Source organism: Anguilla rostrata, chromosome 3 (genome assembly GCF_018555375.3).
Source record: "Anguilla rostrata isolate EN2019 chromosome 3, ASM1855537v3, whole genome shotgun sequence".
Taxonomy (NCBI): Eukaryota; Metazoa; Chordata; class Actinopteri; order Anguilliformes; family Anguillidae; genus Anguilla; species Anguilla rostrata.
In genome coordinates, this window is record NC_057935.1 from 50,965,974 (window position 1) to 50,985,299 (window position 19,326).

Genomic DNA, 19,326 nt, shown 5'->3' on the forward strand with positions numbered 1-19,326 from the left:
AACAGATCCAGCAGCAAAGCAGTTTTTAACACATATGAATGGAGCAAATGCAATTTCTTAACACATAAGGATGGAGCAATACAACTTCTTAACACATAGGAATGGAGAATGCAAATTCTTGACGCATGGGGATGGAGCTGGGGTGGTGGAGGGGATTTACGAAGCAACGTGCAGCGCTTGCATGCAGGAGGAGCAGCCGAATGAGTAGAGGGAGGCTGTTTAAGTAGACCGCCCTGTTAGTGAATGTACTGTGATAGGCGAACATCACTCAGCTGAGCCATCAGCTGATTCGGCCGGAGCGCTTGACTCTCGTGACCTGCCAGAACTACGCAATGCTCCATTATTGCAACATTAAGTTACGTAGAACAATAAATCCTCTTTAGTAGCATCATGTACTGTTCATGGCAGTTGCCTGTTCTGAGATTACAGTGAACATTATGTGTCAACACATGGAATGTATTTTCAAGATAAAGATGGTCTTGGGGGGGGGGGGGTGGGCAAAAAATCCTCAATGTAATATTGCTATGTGGTGTCTGAACTACTAGTACAGAACTACTAATCAGGTTGTTGTCACTGTCCTTATGCTGTGAAAACCCTGGTACACAATCAGTCGCACTCCTTATTTCATTCAGACAAGTTGAAAGACCAGTCGTACAGCCACTGCTCCAGTTTATACCTCTAGACTTTCTTGACCTGGATTGAACTGAAGCCACTTTCCAAACATTGTGAAATGCACCCCTCAACTGCATTGTTTGACTTAGTTGTATTTATGTATGAGGTGTAGAATGGTAGTTAATGAGTCCATTAAATTACTCAAGGTAGTTCATACACATGCTCATACGTTAATTGCTGTGCCCAGCTATGCTACAGGTTTGTGCAGAAACATGGATGCCGTAGGAGGAAAGATGTTTTTGTGGGCTGAAACTTGACAATCGTACAGTTTCCTTCCATATTAGGTATTTTTTTCCTCTTGCTTTCCATTTTCTTTTTTTTGTGGTGGGTAAAATTAATAAAGCATGGTCCCAAAGGAAATCGTGCAAGACAGATGGCTTTGTCATCTGTCTCTGCCTGTGTGCAGAGTGTGCACAGCTGCCCATCCCAGTGTTTCTCTACAAACACTGTGGTATCCCTCCACTGCCTGTCCTTCATCATGACCAGCCCTTGTCTATTTTAGTAGCAGTCCCATCTCTGAAAGAACCATTTCCACAGTCAAGTGGGAGAGCCGTAGGAGAAATCGGAAAAAACTTTTGGTGGGTTTTTGAGATGCATAGACAGCTGACTGGTCAGGTGTAAGAAGGTAAAACAGGTGCTTATGTTGGCTAGTGCACAGCTAGCTTACTCAGGTAAGCACAATAAGGTAGGTATAAGAATTACCAACCCAGTTTTCTGTGTTTACAATATAACTATTATTTAACTATGTCATATTAATGTGCAGAAGGGGAATGTGCCAATATTTGTATGTAGGCTTGAACTAATTACATCTCAACATCTAATTATAACATCATACTTATATCTAATGGTATCTCATTTATCCTGACATGAGCGACAGGGTAAACTTGCGTGGCAATTACTTGCTTGGAGTAGCTTAATAATGCAATTGTATTGCCAGATTAAATGAAAACAGGGTCCTTTGAGGAAATCTTCACCTTTTCAAGAAATACTTCAGCTTCTCTTTTCCCTTGTCCTTTGATTCAGTATAAAGTTAATCCAGTCAAAAGTTGGTCTTTGCAGATTTCATGTATATGGAAAAGTCATGAGGTTGTCTGTGTATCTAATTAATCTCTGATGGTTGTCATTTTCAACCACGTTTATCATGAAACATGGGGTTCTGGTTATGCAAACCTAGGCAGGACTAATAACAGATTATGTGCTACATCCTGAGTCTTTCAAGTCGGTCTCCACAGATGTCTTGTTCGGTGTATTCAAGCTTGTTTTCTTTTCATACTATTATGTAAGCAAGAAAGTGTTTAAGTGTTACAAGCAGGAAAAAGTATGGGTAAGGCCATTTCTACAAGCGATTTCACCATTATTTGATTACTTAGAGATTATTGTGTAAATTATGTAAATCTAATGTAGATATAATTGTGTGTTTTTGCAATATTGTTGAATTTGACAAGAGAACATAAGGTAATGGTCATATTAACATGCAATTCAGCTCTTACATCGAATGTGTGTAAGACTGTGTACATTGTAGCTTGAGTGATTCAAGCTGATAATTTATAATTAAAATCCAGGGCTCACATTTTAATTAATTAAATTTGAAAAGTAGTACTGATCCTCAAAATAATAAAGTTAGTCATGCAGGAATGTGAGTCAGACGGAGGAATGAGCTACAAATAGTAAAAATGAATGCAATTTAATAATCTTCTTGGGTCAAGTTTGTTTCAGTTGAAGAATTAGAAGAACGTGTTCATGTTGGACAAATCAGTGACACCTGATAAATGAAACAGCCTTCAAACAGTGTGAAAATGTGGGAAGCCCTCTAGTCAAAATAATTTCTCAACATTCATTGCTGATTAGTGCTATTCTTGATGCTCTTGGATGTCCTTGGCTCCTTCCTCAAAATCAGAATAGCAATTTCAGTTGCAGAGAGGTACTTTATAGTGACTTTATAAGTAACATCTGGTATTATAATACAAGCTGCTGTATTGCACACTTAATCTTTCAATGTGAACTTTGTATATTAAAATATGAATGTTTCAGGGTGATCATTATTGTAAACACACACACACACACATGCACACACTTCATATTAAAATGGTTACTATAAAATCTCAGAAAAAAATGTCATTGCTTTGTAACATAAAGTTGGTTTATCCACAGTAAATGTTCCTTGGGCAATAATGGCCGAATGGTGCTCATCTCCTGAGAATGGCTTTCTATGAACCTGAATTAGACCCTATAAAGACTGTTGGCTTTTTGTCACGTTCTTGAGCCAGGAATGGGTCCTACTGTTTGTGGGGAAAACATATCCTGTATGTCCTGACTGAGGGATTAAAAATGTTTTTATTTTTATGACTTCAAATATAAATAAAAGCCAAGAGTAGTAAATGAGTTCATGGAAATAAAGCTGTGCTGATGGGAAATTTAGGAGAAAATGGGATAATGTACTGTATTTTTGTTCATTTTAAAGGTATGTCATGTTCTGTATGTGGGACATCTGTGAGCAAGCAAAGGAATTATCTCCAGATTCATTTTCATGTCATACTGTGTATAATCCTGAGGATGCAGGCTTGAAGTTTTGACACATACCAGAGACCAACTTTAATACTTAGTGAAGGCAAAGATCACATAAACCACCACCTAGAATATGCCTCAGCATATATTGATAGAATTGTTAAAAAAAAATTGGCAAGGAAAGGGATAACATCTCTTGAACTCAGCTGTTTAAATCAGCCACTCGTTCAGGCAGTTCCCGACAATGAGGGGAGAGGATGAGATCTGGAAATAGACTGCTATAGCAGGGGAGCAGACACGACAAAGTTGAGACACTGTTAGATGGGTTGATAGGCGGCCTTCATATTGAGGCCCTGAGAGGTAACTGGTGGCTTAAGCTATTTTAAATTGGATCTCGATAATGATCTTCAGTATTCTACCAGTCTACTTATGATAGACTTATTTTTCTGGACTCCTGAACACTGAAAGGTTCCCAGGAAGACAGCCTGAACTGTTGAAGTGAGAGCATTTAAATTAAAAACAAAGTAAACATGATGATTTTGAAATGGCTGGGATACTGGAGAAGTGTGATGATCCTGTCTGATTAAAGAAAATTAATCAGACAGTAGTCCGTTGTGGATAGAAATCTGTCCGTTGTGGATATAAATCTTACACTGCTAAAAAGCATCTTTGTTTTAGATTTAAATAAGAATTCAGCAAGAAGAATTTGAAAACATTTGCATTTTCTTTCATTGGTTTCACCGCTGACAGTGTGCAAGAGTGCATGGTACATAATGTGCATAATGATCTTTGTTTTCATGCTCACACATTATTCCCCTGTTTGGTTTCTGACTCAGCTGAATCAGCATGGGTACAGATATACACTGGCCACATAAAGAAGGTGGTTGCTTGGCAAATTTTCACAAAATGTAGATTCCAGGTAGTACCAGGAATACTGTATCTCAGCATCTGGGCACACCTTTTGTCCACTGAAAAAGAGACGCCTCTTTCCACTGAAAAACTGTGCTTACAGCAGCACAGCAATGATGCAATTAAAAGCCCGTGATCAAATAGAAAAGAATGATAGAATGGGTGGGGCAGCAGTTGGTTGTTGGAGATTGTATTATGGTTACATCTCAATTAATTCCAAGCCTGTTTTCCTTTTTTGAAAAAGCAAACCAACCTGGGATCATCTGATTTTCACCTCCTAATTATTAGACTTTTGGTTAAAGCAGTTTCCACACATCCTCTTTATTTTTTACGGTTTTCCTTTTCGCTCAAACTGAACATGCCCCGAAAGCATGCCATTGTCCCTGGTGTTTTCATTACTTGGCGTTTGGCCTAACTTGTCCTTTGTTAGAATAATTGCTAAAAGGGGACCCTTGTAATTTATTTCTGTCTTGCCTTCCTACACGGAAAAATCATGGTAAAACATGACTGACCAAATTCAGTTGAAGCAAGGCCTGTTACATACATACTATAGCTAAGGCTAATACTTTTATATGTAGCTTAATAATGAATAAGGTACTAAGGTAAGCAACCTGGAAAACTCAATGATTTAGTTGGAAGGGATTAAGTAATTAAAAGAGGAAACATTTTGTTGCATGATTTAAAATATGCATGATTTAAAATATTTCTTAATCATGTGAAGTGATGCAGCTCGAAAAAACTGGATTCCTGTTTACAGTGTATGCAATTCAAATAAAGGCTCTGCTCATGGTGTTTACATCTTTCAAAATGCATGATATTTCAGTCCGGGTTTACGCAACACAATAAATGACTGGCACCTGAGCCGAGCCTTTACTTGGCCTGAAAAAGAACTGAAGTGAACTGTGGCATGTGCGTCCATGTCAGCAAGGAACTCGTTCCATGCTTGCTAAAGCTCTGTGAAGGAATGCTGTCCACATACTTCACATCCTTGAAATACACACCTGTCACAAACTTCCTTCAGTGTTCTGCCCAGGGTCATCTGCTAGACCTTTCCACATGCTTTGTAATACAAAACCATTTCACACACCAGAGATCTTAAGCTCCCGTGCATTCTCTTTTCACAAAACATTTTGGTGAAGGGGTCTCTTGCATCCTCTTATGTTTCACAAGTCTTTGCATTATAATTGCAATAGGTTTAAAGGTAAGAGTGTTGAGGCTGTAGCACAAACTGAAACAGATTAACCAAGCAAGTTAATAATTATACCACCTCTGCCAATGGAATGAACTAATCTAGGTGAGGTTAAATGTCTTTTTCAGAAGGAAAAATGTATTAAATATTTTATTTTTTAGTCACAACCCATTTCATGTACAGACCACATTTTCAAGTCACTTGTGCAATTAGTTTTCAATTGGGTGAACTTCATTCTATCAATTTGGGTTGTAAAAGGCTGTAACATTGGGTAATGTAATCCTTATGACTGATGCTGCTCCAGAAATGCAGCTAAACTCCTAATCCAATAAATATTTGGATTGATACTATACATTAATATTCTATGAAGATAAGTACTGTGTATTAAACAGGGATTAGAAATCACGTTGTCTCTAATTCTTATTCTCAGTTTTGGATGAAAATAAATGGACCCTTGAAACATAAATTGCTCATGCAGTCATGTGTTCCTCCTATGCAGCTGCACTAGTCATACCTTTTATTGTGAAGCAACCAGGGAGTTGGTCTTCTGTATGTATGTGCTCAGAGATCTCATGATCATTCTGTGACTCTCTGGAAACAGATTTCAGAGGATGGGTAGAAGGGTGAGGTCATGCTTTTGAAAAAAAGAAAACTGGAATATATTTTCACTTTCACGGGCAGCTTATTTGGCTTTCTGACTCAATTGATGCGCCACCTGTACCCATACCTGTACCCATACCTGTACCCATACCTGTACCCATACCCATGAAACTGGCACAGCTCACATATCTCAAATGGAGTCTAATGGATACAGGACATAATGACTTATAAGGTCAACCAGACAACTGGGTTTGCTGTAAGAGGGAAATTGTGAATGTTTTATCCAATATTTTAAAATCTGTTGAATGGAGTAATCCAGATGCACATTGTATGATCATATATCACAATTATCACTTATATGGAGACATATTTTAAATAGTAAAATTGTCATTCATCTGTTTTCAGAAACAGAAAAGGCTGCTGCGTTTGTGATTTATCCCCAATGATAACTTTTTAAAATTCTCTCTCCTTTATCACAGATAGAATATAAAGGAGGAGGAGGGAAGGACTCAGAGAAGTGGAGCCCCTGGCAGTGTTTGAGCAACTGGGAGGTATGCATCCTCCAAAATCTCTCCAGATCCAGACATGATGATAGAAACAAGAAAGAGACTATGGTTAGCTTATTCAGGAATGATCTCTCAAAGTCTGATAAGAAACGCAAAATATACCAAACATTTTTCCTGGAGACCCTCTCTCATCAGCATGAGTGTCACCTTTTTTGGAAGCATCTTTGCTGACAGAGAAAGAGCATATCTGACCATATCTTAGCATCTGACCTCCTGGTCAAGAAAGCCTCCACACATCCCACACCCCCCAACCCCCCACGCCGCATATCCCATCCCCAACTGTGAATTAGACCAGTGAACTGCCTGTTTGCCCAGTCTAAAACCATGTGCACCTACCCTGAAAACAGCTAAAGATTTCATGTGTTTAGCTTATTGTTCTTCTCAGAGATTCTTTTTCTCTTTCATAACAAAGCTATGAAGTTAATAACAGAAATATTTGTTTCTTCCAGTAGAAAAGTTGTAACTTTAATCGGGCATGGTCAAAAGCTGGTTGGGAATCACTGTTGTCAGATTGTCAAAATGCTTTATTGGATCTTCAGTTTCCCCTGGGCTCTCTCATATATGCCACACTGACACAATGAACCATGTTAATGATGATGAATGGAGCAGATTCCTCCTTCTCGCATGTTGATCAGCTGAGTTTCATCTCATGTGTTCCGCCTTCCCCCTTTGAATGTATTTTTGTTGTACATAACAACTTAATTGGGCATTTGCGTTCAGCGATTTTTTTTTTTTTACCAGCTAAGAAATGGAACAAAAAGGGTAGTAGTTTATATTGAAGAGTATGACTGCCTATCTTATGATAGCATGAAAACACACACAAAACCTCTTATTCAACATTTGTTTGCTCCTACACCACTTCAGATCATATGATATTGGATGATGGCCAGCTGCTCTTTCTGCCCTCTTCTGCAGCTGCCTGTGGCCAAATTACCCAGATTGCCTCTTACTCTTTAAAGATCTTCATGCAAATTCTTGTTTCTTTATAAAGACCACTTTTTCCAAGCCCAGATTTTTCTATCTTGATTTATGTAGTAAGGTTGTAGAATATATTCTGTTTCCCCAATGTAACAGATATCAGTTAATAGTGGCAGTGGGGAAACAAACAAATCACCGTGCTGAGTAATCACAATTTGTCAAAGTCACAAGTATTGCTTCCTACTGTTACAGAGAATGTTATCAATATTGTCATACATATTGTGAGAATTAGTTGTACATTAATTGGTGACTTGTATATTTTTGTGGAGTCAGAGATTAGTCTCATTACTTCATAGCTAAATCAGCTATCATCTGTAAAGGTCTGCTGATGGTTGGTGCTAACTTACTGAGCGACTGGAAAAAGCCTAATTTTAGCATAGCCAAATGTTAACATACATTTGCATCAAATATACATTTTAGCACTTTATGGAGACTATTTTAATGTACATGTGTTGTGGACAAGCTACAGTTTTTTGAAGCTGAACGTCTGCATAAACCATTGCAGGGTCCTTTAGTGGTTCGATTTCAGTGTGCTAGTTGTGCCGTTTTGCAGTTTGTTTGCAAGGTCAGTTTTGCATGTAAAGTTTGGATTCGCTGTCTACGTCCCAGATGCAGCTTAGACTGGGCGTCCATAATATGGTTTTCATTTATGTTTTCTTTCGCTTTCTCGCTCATGCAAAGACCTGCCCCCCAGTCACATTCCTCTGGAACTGCCGTCCGAGCTAAAATCCTCCACTTCATGTTTCCTCTTTCTCGCTTGCTTTCTTTCTTGCTTTCACTCTCTCTTGTTTTAGCTCTCTGTTCGCCCCTCTCCTTCCCTTTCCCTGCTCCTCCTAAAATTCCCAGCCAGGAATCTGTCATAGCTGTGAGTGTAAGGACAGCTAAGTAGTTCTCGAGATCATTAAAAAAGTGAGAGTTTGAGAGGGAGGAAGGAATAGAAAGAGATGGATGTTGGGACGGGAGGTCAGGGGGTGGTATTTTCTTAGGAGGAGAGAAGGATCGAACAAGGAGATGGGGGAAATGGGCGTGGCACTGGGTTTGTCCTTGTACAACAGGAGATGGAGAGAAGAATAACAAGCTATTCCTCCTCTGCTTTGAAACTGTGGGAGCCGTTGAGAACACATAGCTGTTGGTTTTCCCCTCCCACTGTTACAGCCTGCTTTCATAAATACCTGGAACGGCCAACAATAATAATGTAGGCTGTTTGAGAGTTTGAGTGCTGTGCTTTCTGTCTTGCCTAGCATCCTGCATGTTTCCTTGGATTTGAGAAGCCAAGGTGAGAAGAACTGCACATTCAACCTGTTTTAACAAGATAGAATTGGCAAGTTGCTTTTCCTATCTATCTCTCTTTCTCTCCCACCCTCTGTCTCTCACACACACACATACACACACAGTAATGGACCTCAGTGGATCATCACGTGGCAACTGGACCAGTGAGACACAGGTGTATGAAAATAAACACTCATCAGTGTCCTGTCAGATTAATTGGTGTGTTGGGGTGGATATTCATTCATTGGGTATGCAAAAGAACCCCTGATTCAATTTGCTTGGAAGGCATTTGTGCTATTAAAGCAGTGTCCATTGACCCAAATGTAATTTGGCCTTGATGGTGATAATTGCATGAGGTTCCCTTTTCCACACTATTGCAGTTTGTGTGTGTGTTGAATTGCAACCTGCCATTTTGGTACTGGAACAGTGCGGCCATTGCACAAAACTGATAAATGCAGAATGTCTGTACATGAATATTTTTGTATGATGGTCTGGCTGTTTGTGTACAGTGAGCAGGCTGTTCCATGGGATGGCGCTTGAGTAGAAAACTCATCCCACCAAGCTTGGCAATTTCACAATGGAGTGGATACAGTGTGCAAGATATATCCATGAGAACAAATCCAACTGGGTATCCCTGAAGCAAAGCTTTTTACCATGCTCATTAAAGCACAAAATATGCGCCACATAGGTTAGAATATTCTTGAAGACACATCTTGGAAACGTGTCTTCTGACATGTGGACAATGAATGGTAGATTTCAGATGGTTTGACGGTGACAGACTTTGTGGAAGTACAGAGAAGTGTGCCCCTGCTGTTCTCCTGTCATGGACAAGGGAATCATTTTAGTCTCTGTTAATCTGAGATGGAGTAGCAGTATCTGCTTCCCCATTAGTCGACTTTTTCTGGCTTGCTGGCTGACTCCGTCCCTCCTGATCCTGAAGGTTGGGGTCATATGAATTTTTTCCACATAGTGAGGCAAAGTTTAAAAAGATTTTCAAATAACCCAGTCATCACATTCATGTTCACAGTATTCTAGATCACGAGGCACCAAGGTTTATTTTTTGCAGATAAAGTTTAATTTGACAGTGACTCATTATGTATCCTTGGATATTTTCCAGGCCTAGCGCGACTGATCACTATTTGCATTGCATTCCAGACCACTGGTCACCAATGTAAAGGAATCCCTGTGCTTACGCAAGACTTGTGCTCCTTGTCTCACTTGGTTAGTTTATTTTTGGAATGCTATGATCAGATTTAGGGTCTTTGCTTTTATGTTTGTGATGAAATGGTTTTCCTTTGGAGTTTGATTTATGCTGGCTGAGTATAGAGTAATCTGTCTGTCCTTGCGAACAATCCACAACAAAACATACACCTGATAGGGTGAGCTGTATTGACCTCTTCCCATCAAGATAAGCATGCTACTAACAGCCTCATCGGCTAATCCATCTTTGGGAAATATTTTATGGCATTCCAGACTGAAATGGAATGCGAAATTTAGAAATGAAGCCCTGGGAAATGGGATATATTTGTAATGCTACCCAAGTGGGTTGTGTGATAGCAGTGGGCATGAGTTGCCTTTGTGGTTGACGCAGCCTTGAGATGAAATGTTAAGTATGCTGGGGGTTCGATGTGGCACAAGGCGCCGGATTAGTAAACAAAATTCCACTGCCTGAAAGAAAGGGCTTTTGAGGAAAGATTTGCCATGGTGTTGCATTCTACTTTCTCTCTCTCCTCCCTCTGGTAGCATAATCACAGATGGTGATCAAGGTGAGGGTTGTGCCATTTGTTCACAAAACAGCCATTTCTTTATCTCTTAGAATGTTTCCTCTTTCTTTACATCCAGTACTTCAGAATGTTTTGTTGCACAGCACAGCAACGACTGGAAAACCGGATGGAGATGATGTCCTTATGGACAACTCCCTAAAACCACAGTTGTATAAGTAATCCTCCTTCCACTCCCTCAGTTCCTCACTTACCCTGACAATCCTCCTTGGAAGGCTTGCTTGTTTCTTTTTACAAGAGTATATGGCCAATTCATAAGCTAGCAGGATTGCACTGCTTATGCAGGTTTAAATGAAGGAACAACTCCTCAACATAATTGAATTTGAACTATGAATGATTTTTGTCAGACTTACAGATGCTTGCTGTCATTTGCAGTGAGAGTTATCATTTAGCTTGGGAAGTATTTCACAGTTGACATTGTTTGTTATCATACAAAACCCCTTTTCCAACAGTAAAGGCTTAGAAAAGATATATTATGTTACATGTTGCATATAGCGTTCTCCAAAAGTATGGTAACAGTAGAGTGAAAGTTGTTATTTTTGCTGTACATTTTAAGCATTTAGATTTGAGATCAAAAGATGAATATGAGACAAAGTTACAGACAATAAGCTTTTATTTAATGGTATTTGCATGTATATGTCTTTGTTTCAGGGTTTTTTGTCTTCAGTGTCCACTTAAAGGGGAAGTACACTTTATAACACTTCTGCTTCTCATGACTGATGTTGTCCTTCTAATTAATGTGTCGCCCTTAATTTTTCAATTAGTTATTTCATTATTTAAATATTTTACGCTGTTTTGTTGTTTTCCTTTACAAATGCAGGAAGTAGACCCAGGCAGTTTAGTGTCGAACTCGAGGATGCATATCATTGCGCGATTTATGATGTGGGCATACCTGCAGACAATAACATTAGGTTGGTCGTAGAAAACAAAGGTTAGAAACAAAGACCTATTTTTTTAGCGCAAGTCCACATATTAGTACGGTTTCCAGTTTTTTCTTCTTCTTCAATTTCGTTTCGCGGCAAAATCGAGAAGAAGCAAAGCAAAACATTCCGTTAACTTAGCGTTGAAATCGAACAAACTAACATCTGCTAGCTTTTGTTTGATGCAATATCGGTGTAATAATGAGGTGCATTGTACCCGGTTGTTATAATGCCCGTTAAACCTGCCTTGAAAGCACATTTTCATAGTTTTCCACGCGATGCAACTTTGTGCCAGATATGGCTGGATGTAATCAGACACCCCAACATAACAGCCACAGAAGTTCGCAAACGAGGACTAAGGGTATGCAGTGAATACTTTGAAGGCACTGACTACCAAGGGGACCGTCTAAAGCCTGGAGCTGTACCCACCGTTTTCCCATCGTTGGTCGAATCGCCTGAGGTAGGTACTATGCGGGCTGGCTAACGCTATTGCGTCTGTCTGTGATACATAGGATGTCTACCACCAGTTGCCGTTTGTCCTGGGAATAGCCTGTGGTTCCTCAATCTTGGCCCGCTCCTGACTTGCTCTCGCTCGCACGATCAACCTGAAAATTAGCCAGCTCTTCTTCTGTGTATTCCGGCTCGAATCGATAGGGCACAACAATCCCATGATCAAAAACAAAATCTCCTTCGTCCTCAGACATTTTCGTACAACACTATTTCTACGACCAACCTAATGTTATTGTCTGCAGGTACGCCCACATCAGAAATCACGCAATGATATGCATCCTCGAGTTCGACACTAAACTGCCTGGGTCTACTTCCTGCATTTGTAAAGGAAAACAACAAAACAGCATAAAATATTAAAATAATGAAATAACTAATCGAAAAATTAATGGCGACACAATCATTAGAAGGACAATATCAGTCATGAGAAACAGAAGTGTTATAAAATGTAATTCCCCTTTAAGCAAGTAAAATGGATGCTTGATTGGATTTTAATCAGATGACTGATTTGGCTAGTCCTAACCTTCCAGTTTTTCCCATTGATGAATGCTTTGGTTGCATAGGCAGTGTGTTTGGGGTCATTGTATTGCTACAGGATGAAGCGCCGGCTAATGAGGTTGGAGGAATTTCTTTGTACGTAGTGAGACAAAATCTTCCTGTACACTTCTGACTTCATCTACTGCTGCCATTCTCCCTTACATCAATAAAGATGACTGAGCTTGTTCCAGAAGCAGCCATACATGCACAAGAAATTACACTACCTCCATTTCAGAGATGAGGGAGGAGTGCTGTGGATCCTGGATTGTTCATTCCTTGCCACACACTTTCAGCTATCCATTGCTTTGGTAAAGGCTTTTGCTTCCATCTGTCCATAACACTTTTGGCTTGGCTGTATTTTCTGGTTAATTTTAATCTGGCCTTTCAATTCTTGCTGTGTAGCCTCAAAATTTCTTCTCTCAAAGTCTTCAGCATATGGTGGCTTGTGATATTTTCATCCATGCTTTCTGGAGACTGCTGGTGATGGCACCGACCATTCTTTGAGGGTTTGTCAACACAGCTCTTAGGATTAGTCTGTATGCAATTGCAGTTGTCTTCCTTGGTTGACCTATACAGTGTCTTTTTTTCAAGACTCTCCAAACTGCTATAATTAAAGGCATACTATGCAGGATGTTTTATCCTTGCTGTCCTGTGTTTACAATCAAAGAAGTCTTCTCCTCCATCTTCATCCCTGCCCTTTCACCCCCAAGTTCCCAACCAAATCACAGACATACAAATTCATTAGAAACTACAGGTAATTTTCTCATGTACTCCACAAATTGGACATGTACAGATAATTTGAAAACTGAACATTCCGATAAAAATCTGGTAACCCTAGCGGAATAGCTGGAGGTAATATTACTTATAGGTCCAACAGAAAACAAGTCAACTTTGCGTTGCTTTTCATTTCCTTGGAGTATTTTTGCTGACACCGAGGTTGGGTAATTACAAGGTTAGCTGTAGTTCTTGAACGAGCCTTGTTGGCTTGTCTTTTTGCTTATATATTTCCTTCTACTGTTCCCATACTTTTGGAGTGCACTACATGTTACATTGCTGTTTGTTGTGGGAGTCCTCATTCACCTTATAATGGCAGTTGACATTTTTTCCCATGCAAAGTTACTTAAGAGCATAAGCTCAGACAATAACCTTTTACTCAAACTGTGTTATGGTCCCTATATTGATATGGATTGAACTGTGTGTGGCCAATGTCTAAAAGGCATTTTGCATGCAGTTCTGTGAACCCATATCAATATGAGGACCAAACGAGGGTCAGTAAAACTACATGGTCAACCTCTAGGAAATGTCCTACACAAGCTAGTGGATCAGCTGCACTGCGTTAGACTTTTGGTGTTTGGCAGGAAAAGGGAAAGGAAATGGGACCTAGGATAACCTGATCATCCTACAAAGGTTTTGAGCTTTTCACACACAATGGTAGTTGCAATCCTTGTCAAAAGACACCACCACACAACACATTGGTGGCCAGAAGAATGTTGGCAAAGATGACACCGAGTCAAATGTCCCACAGTGAGACAGCCTGAAACATTTCTCAGGGGCCTCGCCCAGTCCTAAGACAGACATACTAATTATTGTGCTGGACGTAGCTAACTGAGCAGCTCACCACAGGAATCTGACAGTGTGGGATTTCTTTAAAAGCAGACAGCTTCAAATCTTCCAGTCTCCCACACGCTTACTCACTCACACACTCTCAGGCTTAGCCTAATCAGAAAGGCATCCTTGTCATTGTTTTAAGTCCCAGAGAAGGGACTGACTGTTTCCCGATTGTTTACATCTGTGGGTGGCTCTGGTTTGAATTGACTGTGTGGCCACTCTTAGGCTTATAATTCTAAAGCTTTACAGGTCATGGAAGTGAGTTGGTCTATGGCTCAGAGAAATGGGGTAGAGCCCCAGTGCACTGAGGTAATTACTTTCAGTTAATTTGTGAGCAGGCCAGTCTTTTTGTGTTGTCCTACAAAGTGAAGTAACACCAAAGTAGGAGTGAATTGTGCTTTACACAAGGGAAAGGCTCGGACATCCTCCTGGAAGGCACAATGCCTGCCTGTCTGCTAAATCAGTCACCCTGTCAAGAGAAGAAGTGTGGAAAGAAATTGTACACATTCTGAGTTTTCATATTTTCTGTGATTGTGGCTTCATCTGGTGGAATTTGACAGAGTAAATTAGGTTTATTACTCACTGTGACATCACTTCCTGATGCAGTTGTTAAGGCAACTTCATGAAAACAGCCACAGCCATTGGTGTGACTCACATCCTGTTGCCGTTGTGTAAATCCTGTGGATTTTCAATTCTTTCTCATATATTAATAACTCCTATGTAAGTTTTTCTCAATGTAACATATATGTGCCATATTTGATATGTATTACACATAGGGGACACAGTCTTACTGTCACATGTTTACCAACAAAGAATAACTATGCTGAGCATGTATAAAGTACAAAGTGGAATTTTGTGTTAAGTCATTTGATTTGATCTTGTTTAAGCTTGGATACAATCTGTACAGCATGATCCTGTGCTGCATTTAATGCATAATATCAAGGGTTTTATGTGCCCATTCTGGAAAAAAGCTCACTGAATGTGTGTTGCAATGGTAATTAAAAAACTATTAACACGTTTTCATTATTTTGTACAGTCCCTTTATATGCATGTATGTACATTGGCATGTGTGTATGTGTTTATATATATATATATATATATATATACACACATACACAGTGCAGTCCATAAACATTTGGACAGTGATATACTTTTAGATATTTATTGTTTTGGCTCTGTACTCCAGCCCACTGGATTTGAAATTAAACAGTATTAATAAAACAGATCACCCAGTATGGATGTAAATATCTTCAGCTGACAGTCTGCACTTTAACCTCATATTGTTTAATTTCAAATCCTGGAGCCAGCACTACAAATATTCACCGTCCTGTCACTGTCCAAATGTTTACTGACAAGACTGTGTGTGTGTGTGTGTGTGTGTACGTACACAAGTGTGCACATTGATTATAAATGTATTGGTAGGCTATGCCTTTTCCCATTGCTGTGAAATAGGACAAAAAATAGTCCACCTTGAAAACACGACACCAAACATATGGTCTATATAGTTAAAGGCATAGTCAGACAGTCTCATATAATAGCTGGGTGGATCGTAGCAGGAGTGGTATTACTGAAACAATGGGCTGTCTGTTAACTGGCAGGGAGAAGCTGCAGGTGTGTAAAGGTGAAACAGTGAAAATGAAAGGCAAGAAGCAGGTCCTTCTCTATGTTTTTATTGTTCATTTACAATTACTTTAACATGCCAGTGTAGAATGATGATTATGGTGTGACGCTGATATATTTCATCATAATATCATAAGACTGCTCTTTTTTTATAAAAAAATAATTTTAGACACTATAAAATTGATCCTAGTACTACTGTTATGATTATGAGAGACATAGAGTGGGGTGTGGTGGGGGGTGTGAAAGGCAGCTGGAGCCATCTTTGTTCTCTGTCTGTTGACACTAGAAGGGAGGTATGGGCACAGGTTCAAGCGGTTCTGCTGTTTTGCTTCAGGGTAGGGTGTGGTCTCATTTTAGCTAGCTTTGCACAACAACCAGAGAAAGGGAGAGAAGAAGGGAGGGGAACCACATCGGCTGGCAAAAGAGAATTTGGTAACATGATACCCAGGTCCTCCCCTGTGTGGAGCTTAGAAGCATTGGGAACCCATCTGGTGGTGTACACCAGAACTGCACCTGAGCAAAATGTAAAGGCAAGAGGGATGCTCAAAAAGGAATGATGTACACATCTGATTGAGTGAAATTTAAATGCTTTGGTCTACTTAAACAAAATTAAATGGACATAAATATTTTCTCTGTTTTCCCCTTCCCCCCTATTTTGGAATGCATTTATTAGTGCTCATCTCCATTGTCAATTCGGAAGAGTGCAATCAAGCATGTGCCCTGTAATCACAATGCAGTAATATAAGGCATTTAAAATAAGTGGACTTTAAGGTCTTTAATCGATCATTGTGGGACAATGATACACATAGCGATACTGTCATTCCAACTGTCTGAAACCCTCCCATCCCTGGGCAATGCTAGGCGCCAATTGTATGTCATCCTGTGGCACTGCTGGTCACAGTTGGCACTGGCTTGGCCCTGATTTCAATATCAAATTGTATGGCCCTTCCATGCACTGAAATGGTATCTTAACAACATGAGCCACCCAGCAGCCATGTGTAAAATGCTTTTTATTTGCACTCTTTGTTTTTGATGGTGTTGTGCAAAGGTTTGATGATAGTCTTCCTTATAATTACCCAAATCTGGGTATGTGGATATCATCTAAATATTTCACTCAAATTTCTGCCTTAAATGTGTTACTAAAAATGAAAGCTGAACTGCTTTTTGCTTTGATTGAATTATAGAATAGTTTCAATATCTAATTTATTTTGCACTCTATTGTTTTTTCTTTTAAGCACAAATTTCTACTGTGGTGAGTTCATAGCATTGTGTAAACACGCGCTGAATAGTCTGGGCAATAATGGCTTCGTTGACTCTCTCCTTAGTGCAAGTACGTGATCCGAGGCTGATACATACCTCATTGAGACAAGAGACAAGAAAACGAAAGTTTGAGGTAATGTTGGATGCATTCTTGATTTCCTTTTTAAATTTGATTTTAATGATTTTGACCTTGAAATGTTTTAATATGTGTGTAAATGTAATTTTATTGTCAGAGTTAAACAGTTTGTCTGCTTACTATCTCTTTGCATGAATTTTAGGATGGCTGAGGAAGAGGAAACGAGAGAGGTCCTCTTCCCACAATGGATGGGCGCAGACAAACATGGCCTCACCATTGAACAGTCTGGCGAGGGTGAAATCTTTGTCACGGAGGTGAAAACTGAGTCCACTGCTGCACGCACTGGGAGAGTGCATGAAGGTACAGTATGCAGCTTGAGCCCAGTAATCTGTTCATATTTAATGGCAGTGATGTATCTGGGCTGTAAGGTACATCTCTGATACATGCTCAACTGCAGTAGCTGGATGTGTTACTATGGAGATCCTTTGAAAACCAGTTTTTTTTAAACCAGTATTACTGTACATAATCATTTTTTGTGACCCCTGCCTTATGGTATCACTTGCCTCTTTCCAGGTGACCAGATTGTGGGCGCCACAATCTACTTTGAAAATATGAGCTCAGATGAAACAGCAGATCTTCTTAAGACACTCAATCGCCACAAGGTTGGACTGAAACTACAGAACCGAGGGGACAAATCACCTTGCCGCTCCCCTGTAGGAACCCTTACTTGGGAAAGTAGGAGCCGATTTGGGAGCTCCAGTCCTGAAATTATACTGGTGAGACAAACAAAATAATTTTGGTCTTTTATTTTCAGTTTGTCTGTCTCTACTGCTACAGGCTGATGTTTGAAAGAATAAAAACACAACTACTTGCACCCTAAATAACCAACCTTTCCTTTAAAGCTAAAACCTGAATATTTAAGTTAATTTTCTGAAAATTCAGTATTTAAAACAGCAAAACAGCAGTTTAATACTTTCACACGTAAGTTCTAAAATATTTACAAAGGCTGTAAATTTTTCTTTTGTATGTGCAAAAGCTGTTCTAGACTTAGACTGTTAAACACACTAACTAGGCTTTCCCCAGTTGACATTGCCCTTAATATAAGCACTCATAATTACTGTATTATTATTATTAATAATAATAATAATAATTGTAACCTTACCCATTAGTGGGGATACCGGCCACCTTCACCCTATGGCCCTGTGTGTAACTTTGTTTAGCAGCTGCTGTTTTTTTATTTTTTTCAAAGTCTAAATTTATCTTAACATTTGCCTGCATTGGATATCCAAAAATTTCATTCAGCTCAGTATATAAATATACAACAAATCCCACAGCACTAGTTGACCCTCAGTGTATGTCAGGCACAAGTGGATCGTCTGACTTTTTAGCTAGCTACCAGCACTGTCTATTTCATTTTTATCAATAAAAAATCTGTCAGCTAATGGTTCATGTGGGAAAAATGTCTTTATTGGCATTATTCTTTCCATGCTTTCAAATATTCATTATAAATCATGTATTCTCATTCTAGCAAACATTGTAATACACAGCCATGATGTTTGTAAAGTACTTTTTTGATGGTTGTACTAATCATGATATGCTAAAGTAAAGCTAATAACATAGGCGCAGCCATAACATAACATCATCTAGTCCACCAAAAACTATAACGTAACTAAGATTACTCTTTTGCACTGGACAATCTTCCAAGATGACTTGATAAGGAATTGAAAGGTGGGTGGGTTATGTTGGGGGCAAGTGGAGCATCTTAGTGTAACGTATCTTCGGTTGAATGCGGAAAAACAAGATATCAGTGTGAATATTACTGTCGGATTATTTTCTACTTTTGCAGAGGATTTAGTCAATTATTTTGATCTCTGGTGGGTTTACCCGTAACATGAAATATTGTAAATTGTAACTGCTATTAGAACATTATTAGATATTGTACTTTCTGCCAGCCCATAGTTAGCTCATTTTGACAGCTGGGATTAGTGGTCTGATGGTAGCTAACTGTATAACCTAAAATATTTTTCAGACGCTTAACTGCTACTACTTCTGAGGCCACGTTGGCAACCACCCAGATTCAAACAAAACTCTTTGCTTAATAATAGGGGATAGCTCATGACTTCCCTGGCCATCTGACCAGGGGGTCGGGTCAATCTGAAGACTGTTTTATACTTCTGGGTAGTAGGCATAGTTTTCGTAATTTGCGTTGTATGCGGCACACGCAAACGGGCAGATTATTTATACTTGTGCGGAATGGTTGCGCAGGCCGTGTAATTAGAGTTGATTACTGACTGTTAAAGTTCTGAAGAAAGCGATTAGCTTGTGCTTT

General features: G+C 39.4%; 1 protein-coding gene across 7 annotated transcripts in view; it reads left to right on the forward strand.

The window, feature by feature from the left end:
- ahnak (AHNAK nucleoprotein) overlaps positions 1-19,326 on the forward strand; it is a 47,059-nt gene that overhangs the window by 12,758 nt on the left and 14,975 nt on the right. For 4 of the 7 annotated variants that reach the window (XM_064328140.1, XM_064328145.1, XM_064328146.1 and 1 more), the window contains exons 2-5: positions 6,355-6,426; positions 16,987-17,054; positions 17,200-17,357; positions 17,571-17,773. In XM_064328140.1, coding sequence (XP_064184210.1) covers positions 17,201-17,357; positions 17,571-17,773 — 360 coding nt within the window. In that variant the 5' untranslated portion in view covers positions 6,355-6,426; positions 16,987-17,054; position 17,200. Of the gene's footprint in view, positions 1-6,354; positions 6,427-8,679; positions 8,696-8,724; positions 8,741-16,986; positions 17,055-17,199; positions 17,358-17,570; positions 17,774-19,326 lie in introns of those variants that run through there. The other 3 variants (XM_064328143.1, XM_064328142.1, XM_064328144.1) reach the window with 3 other exon arrangements.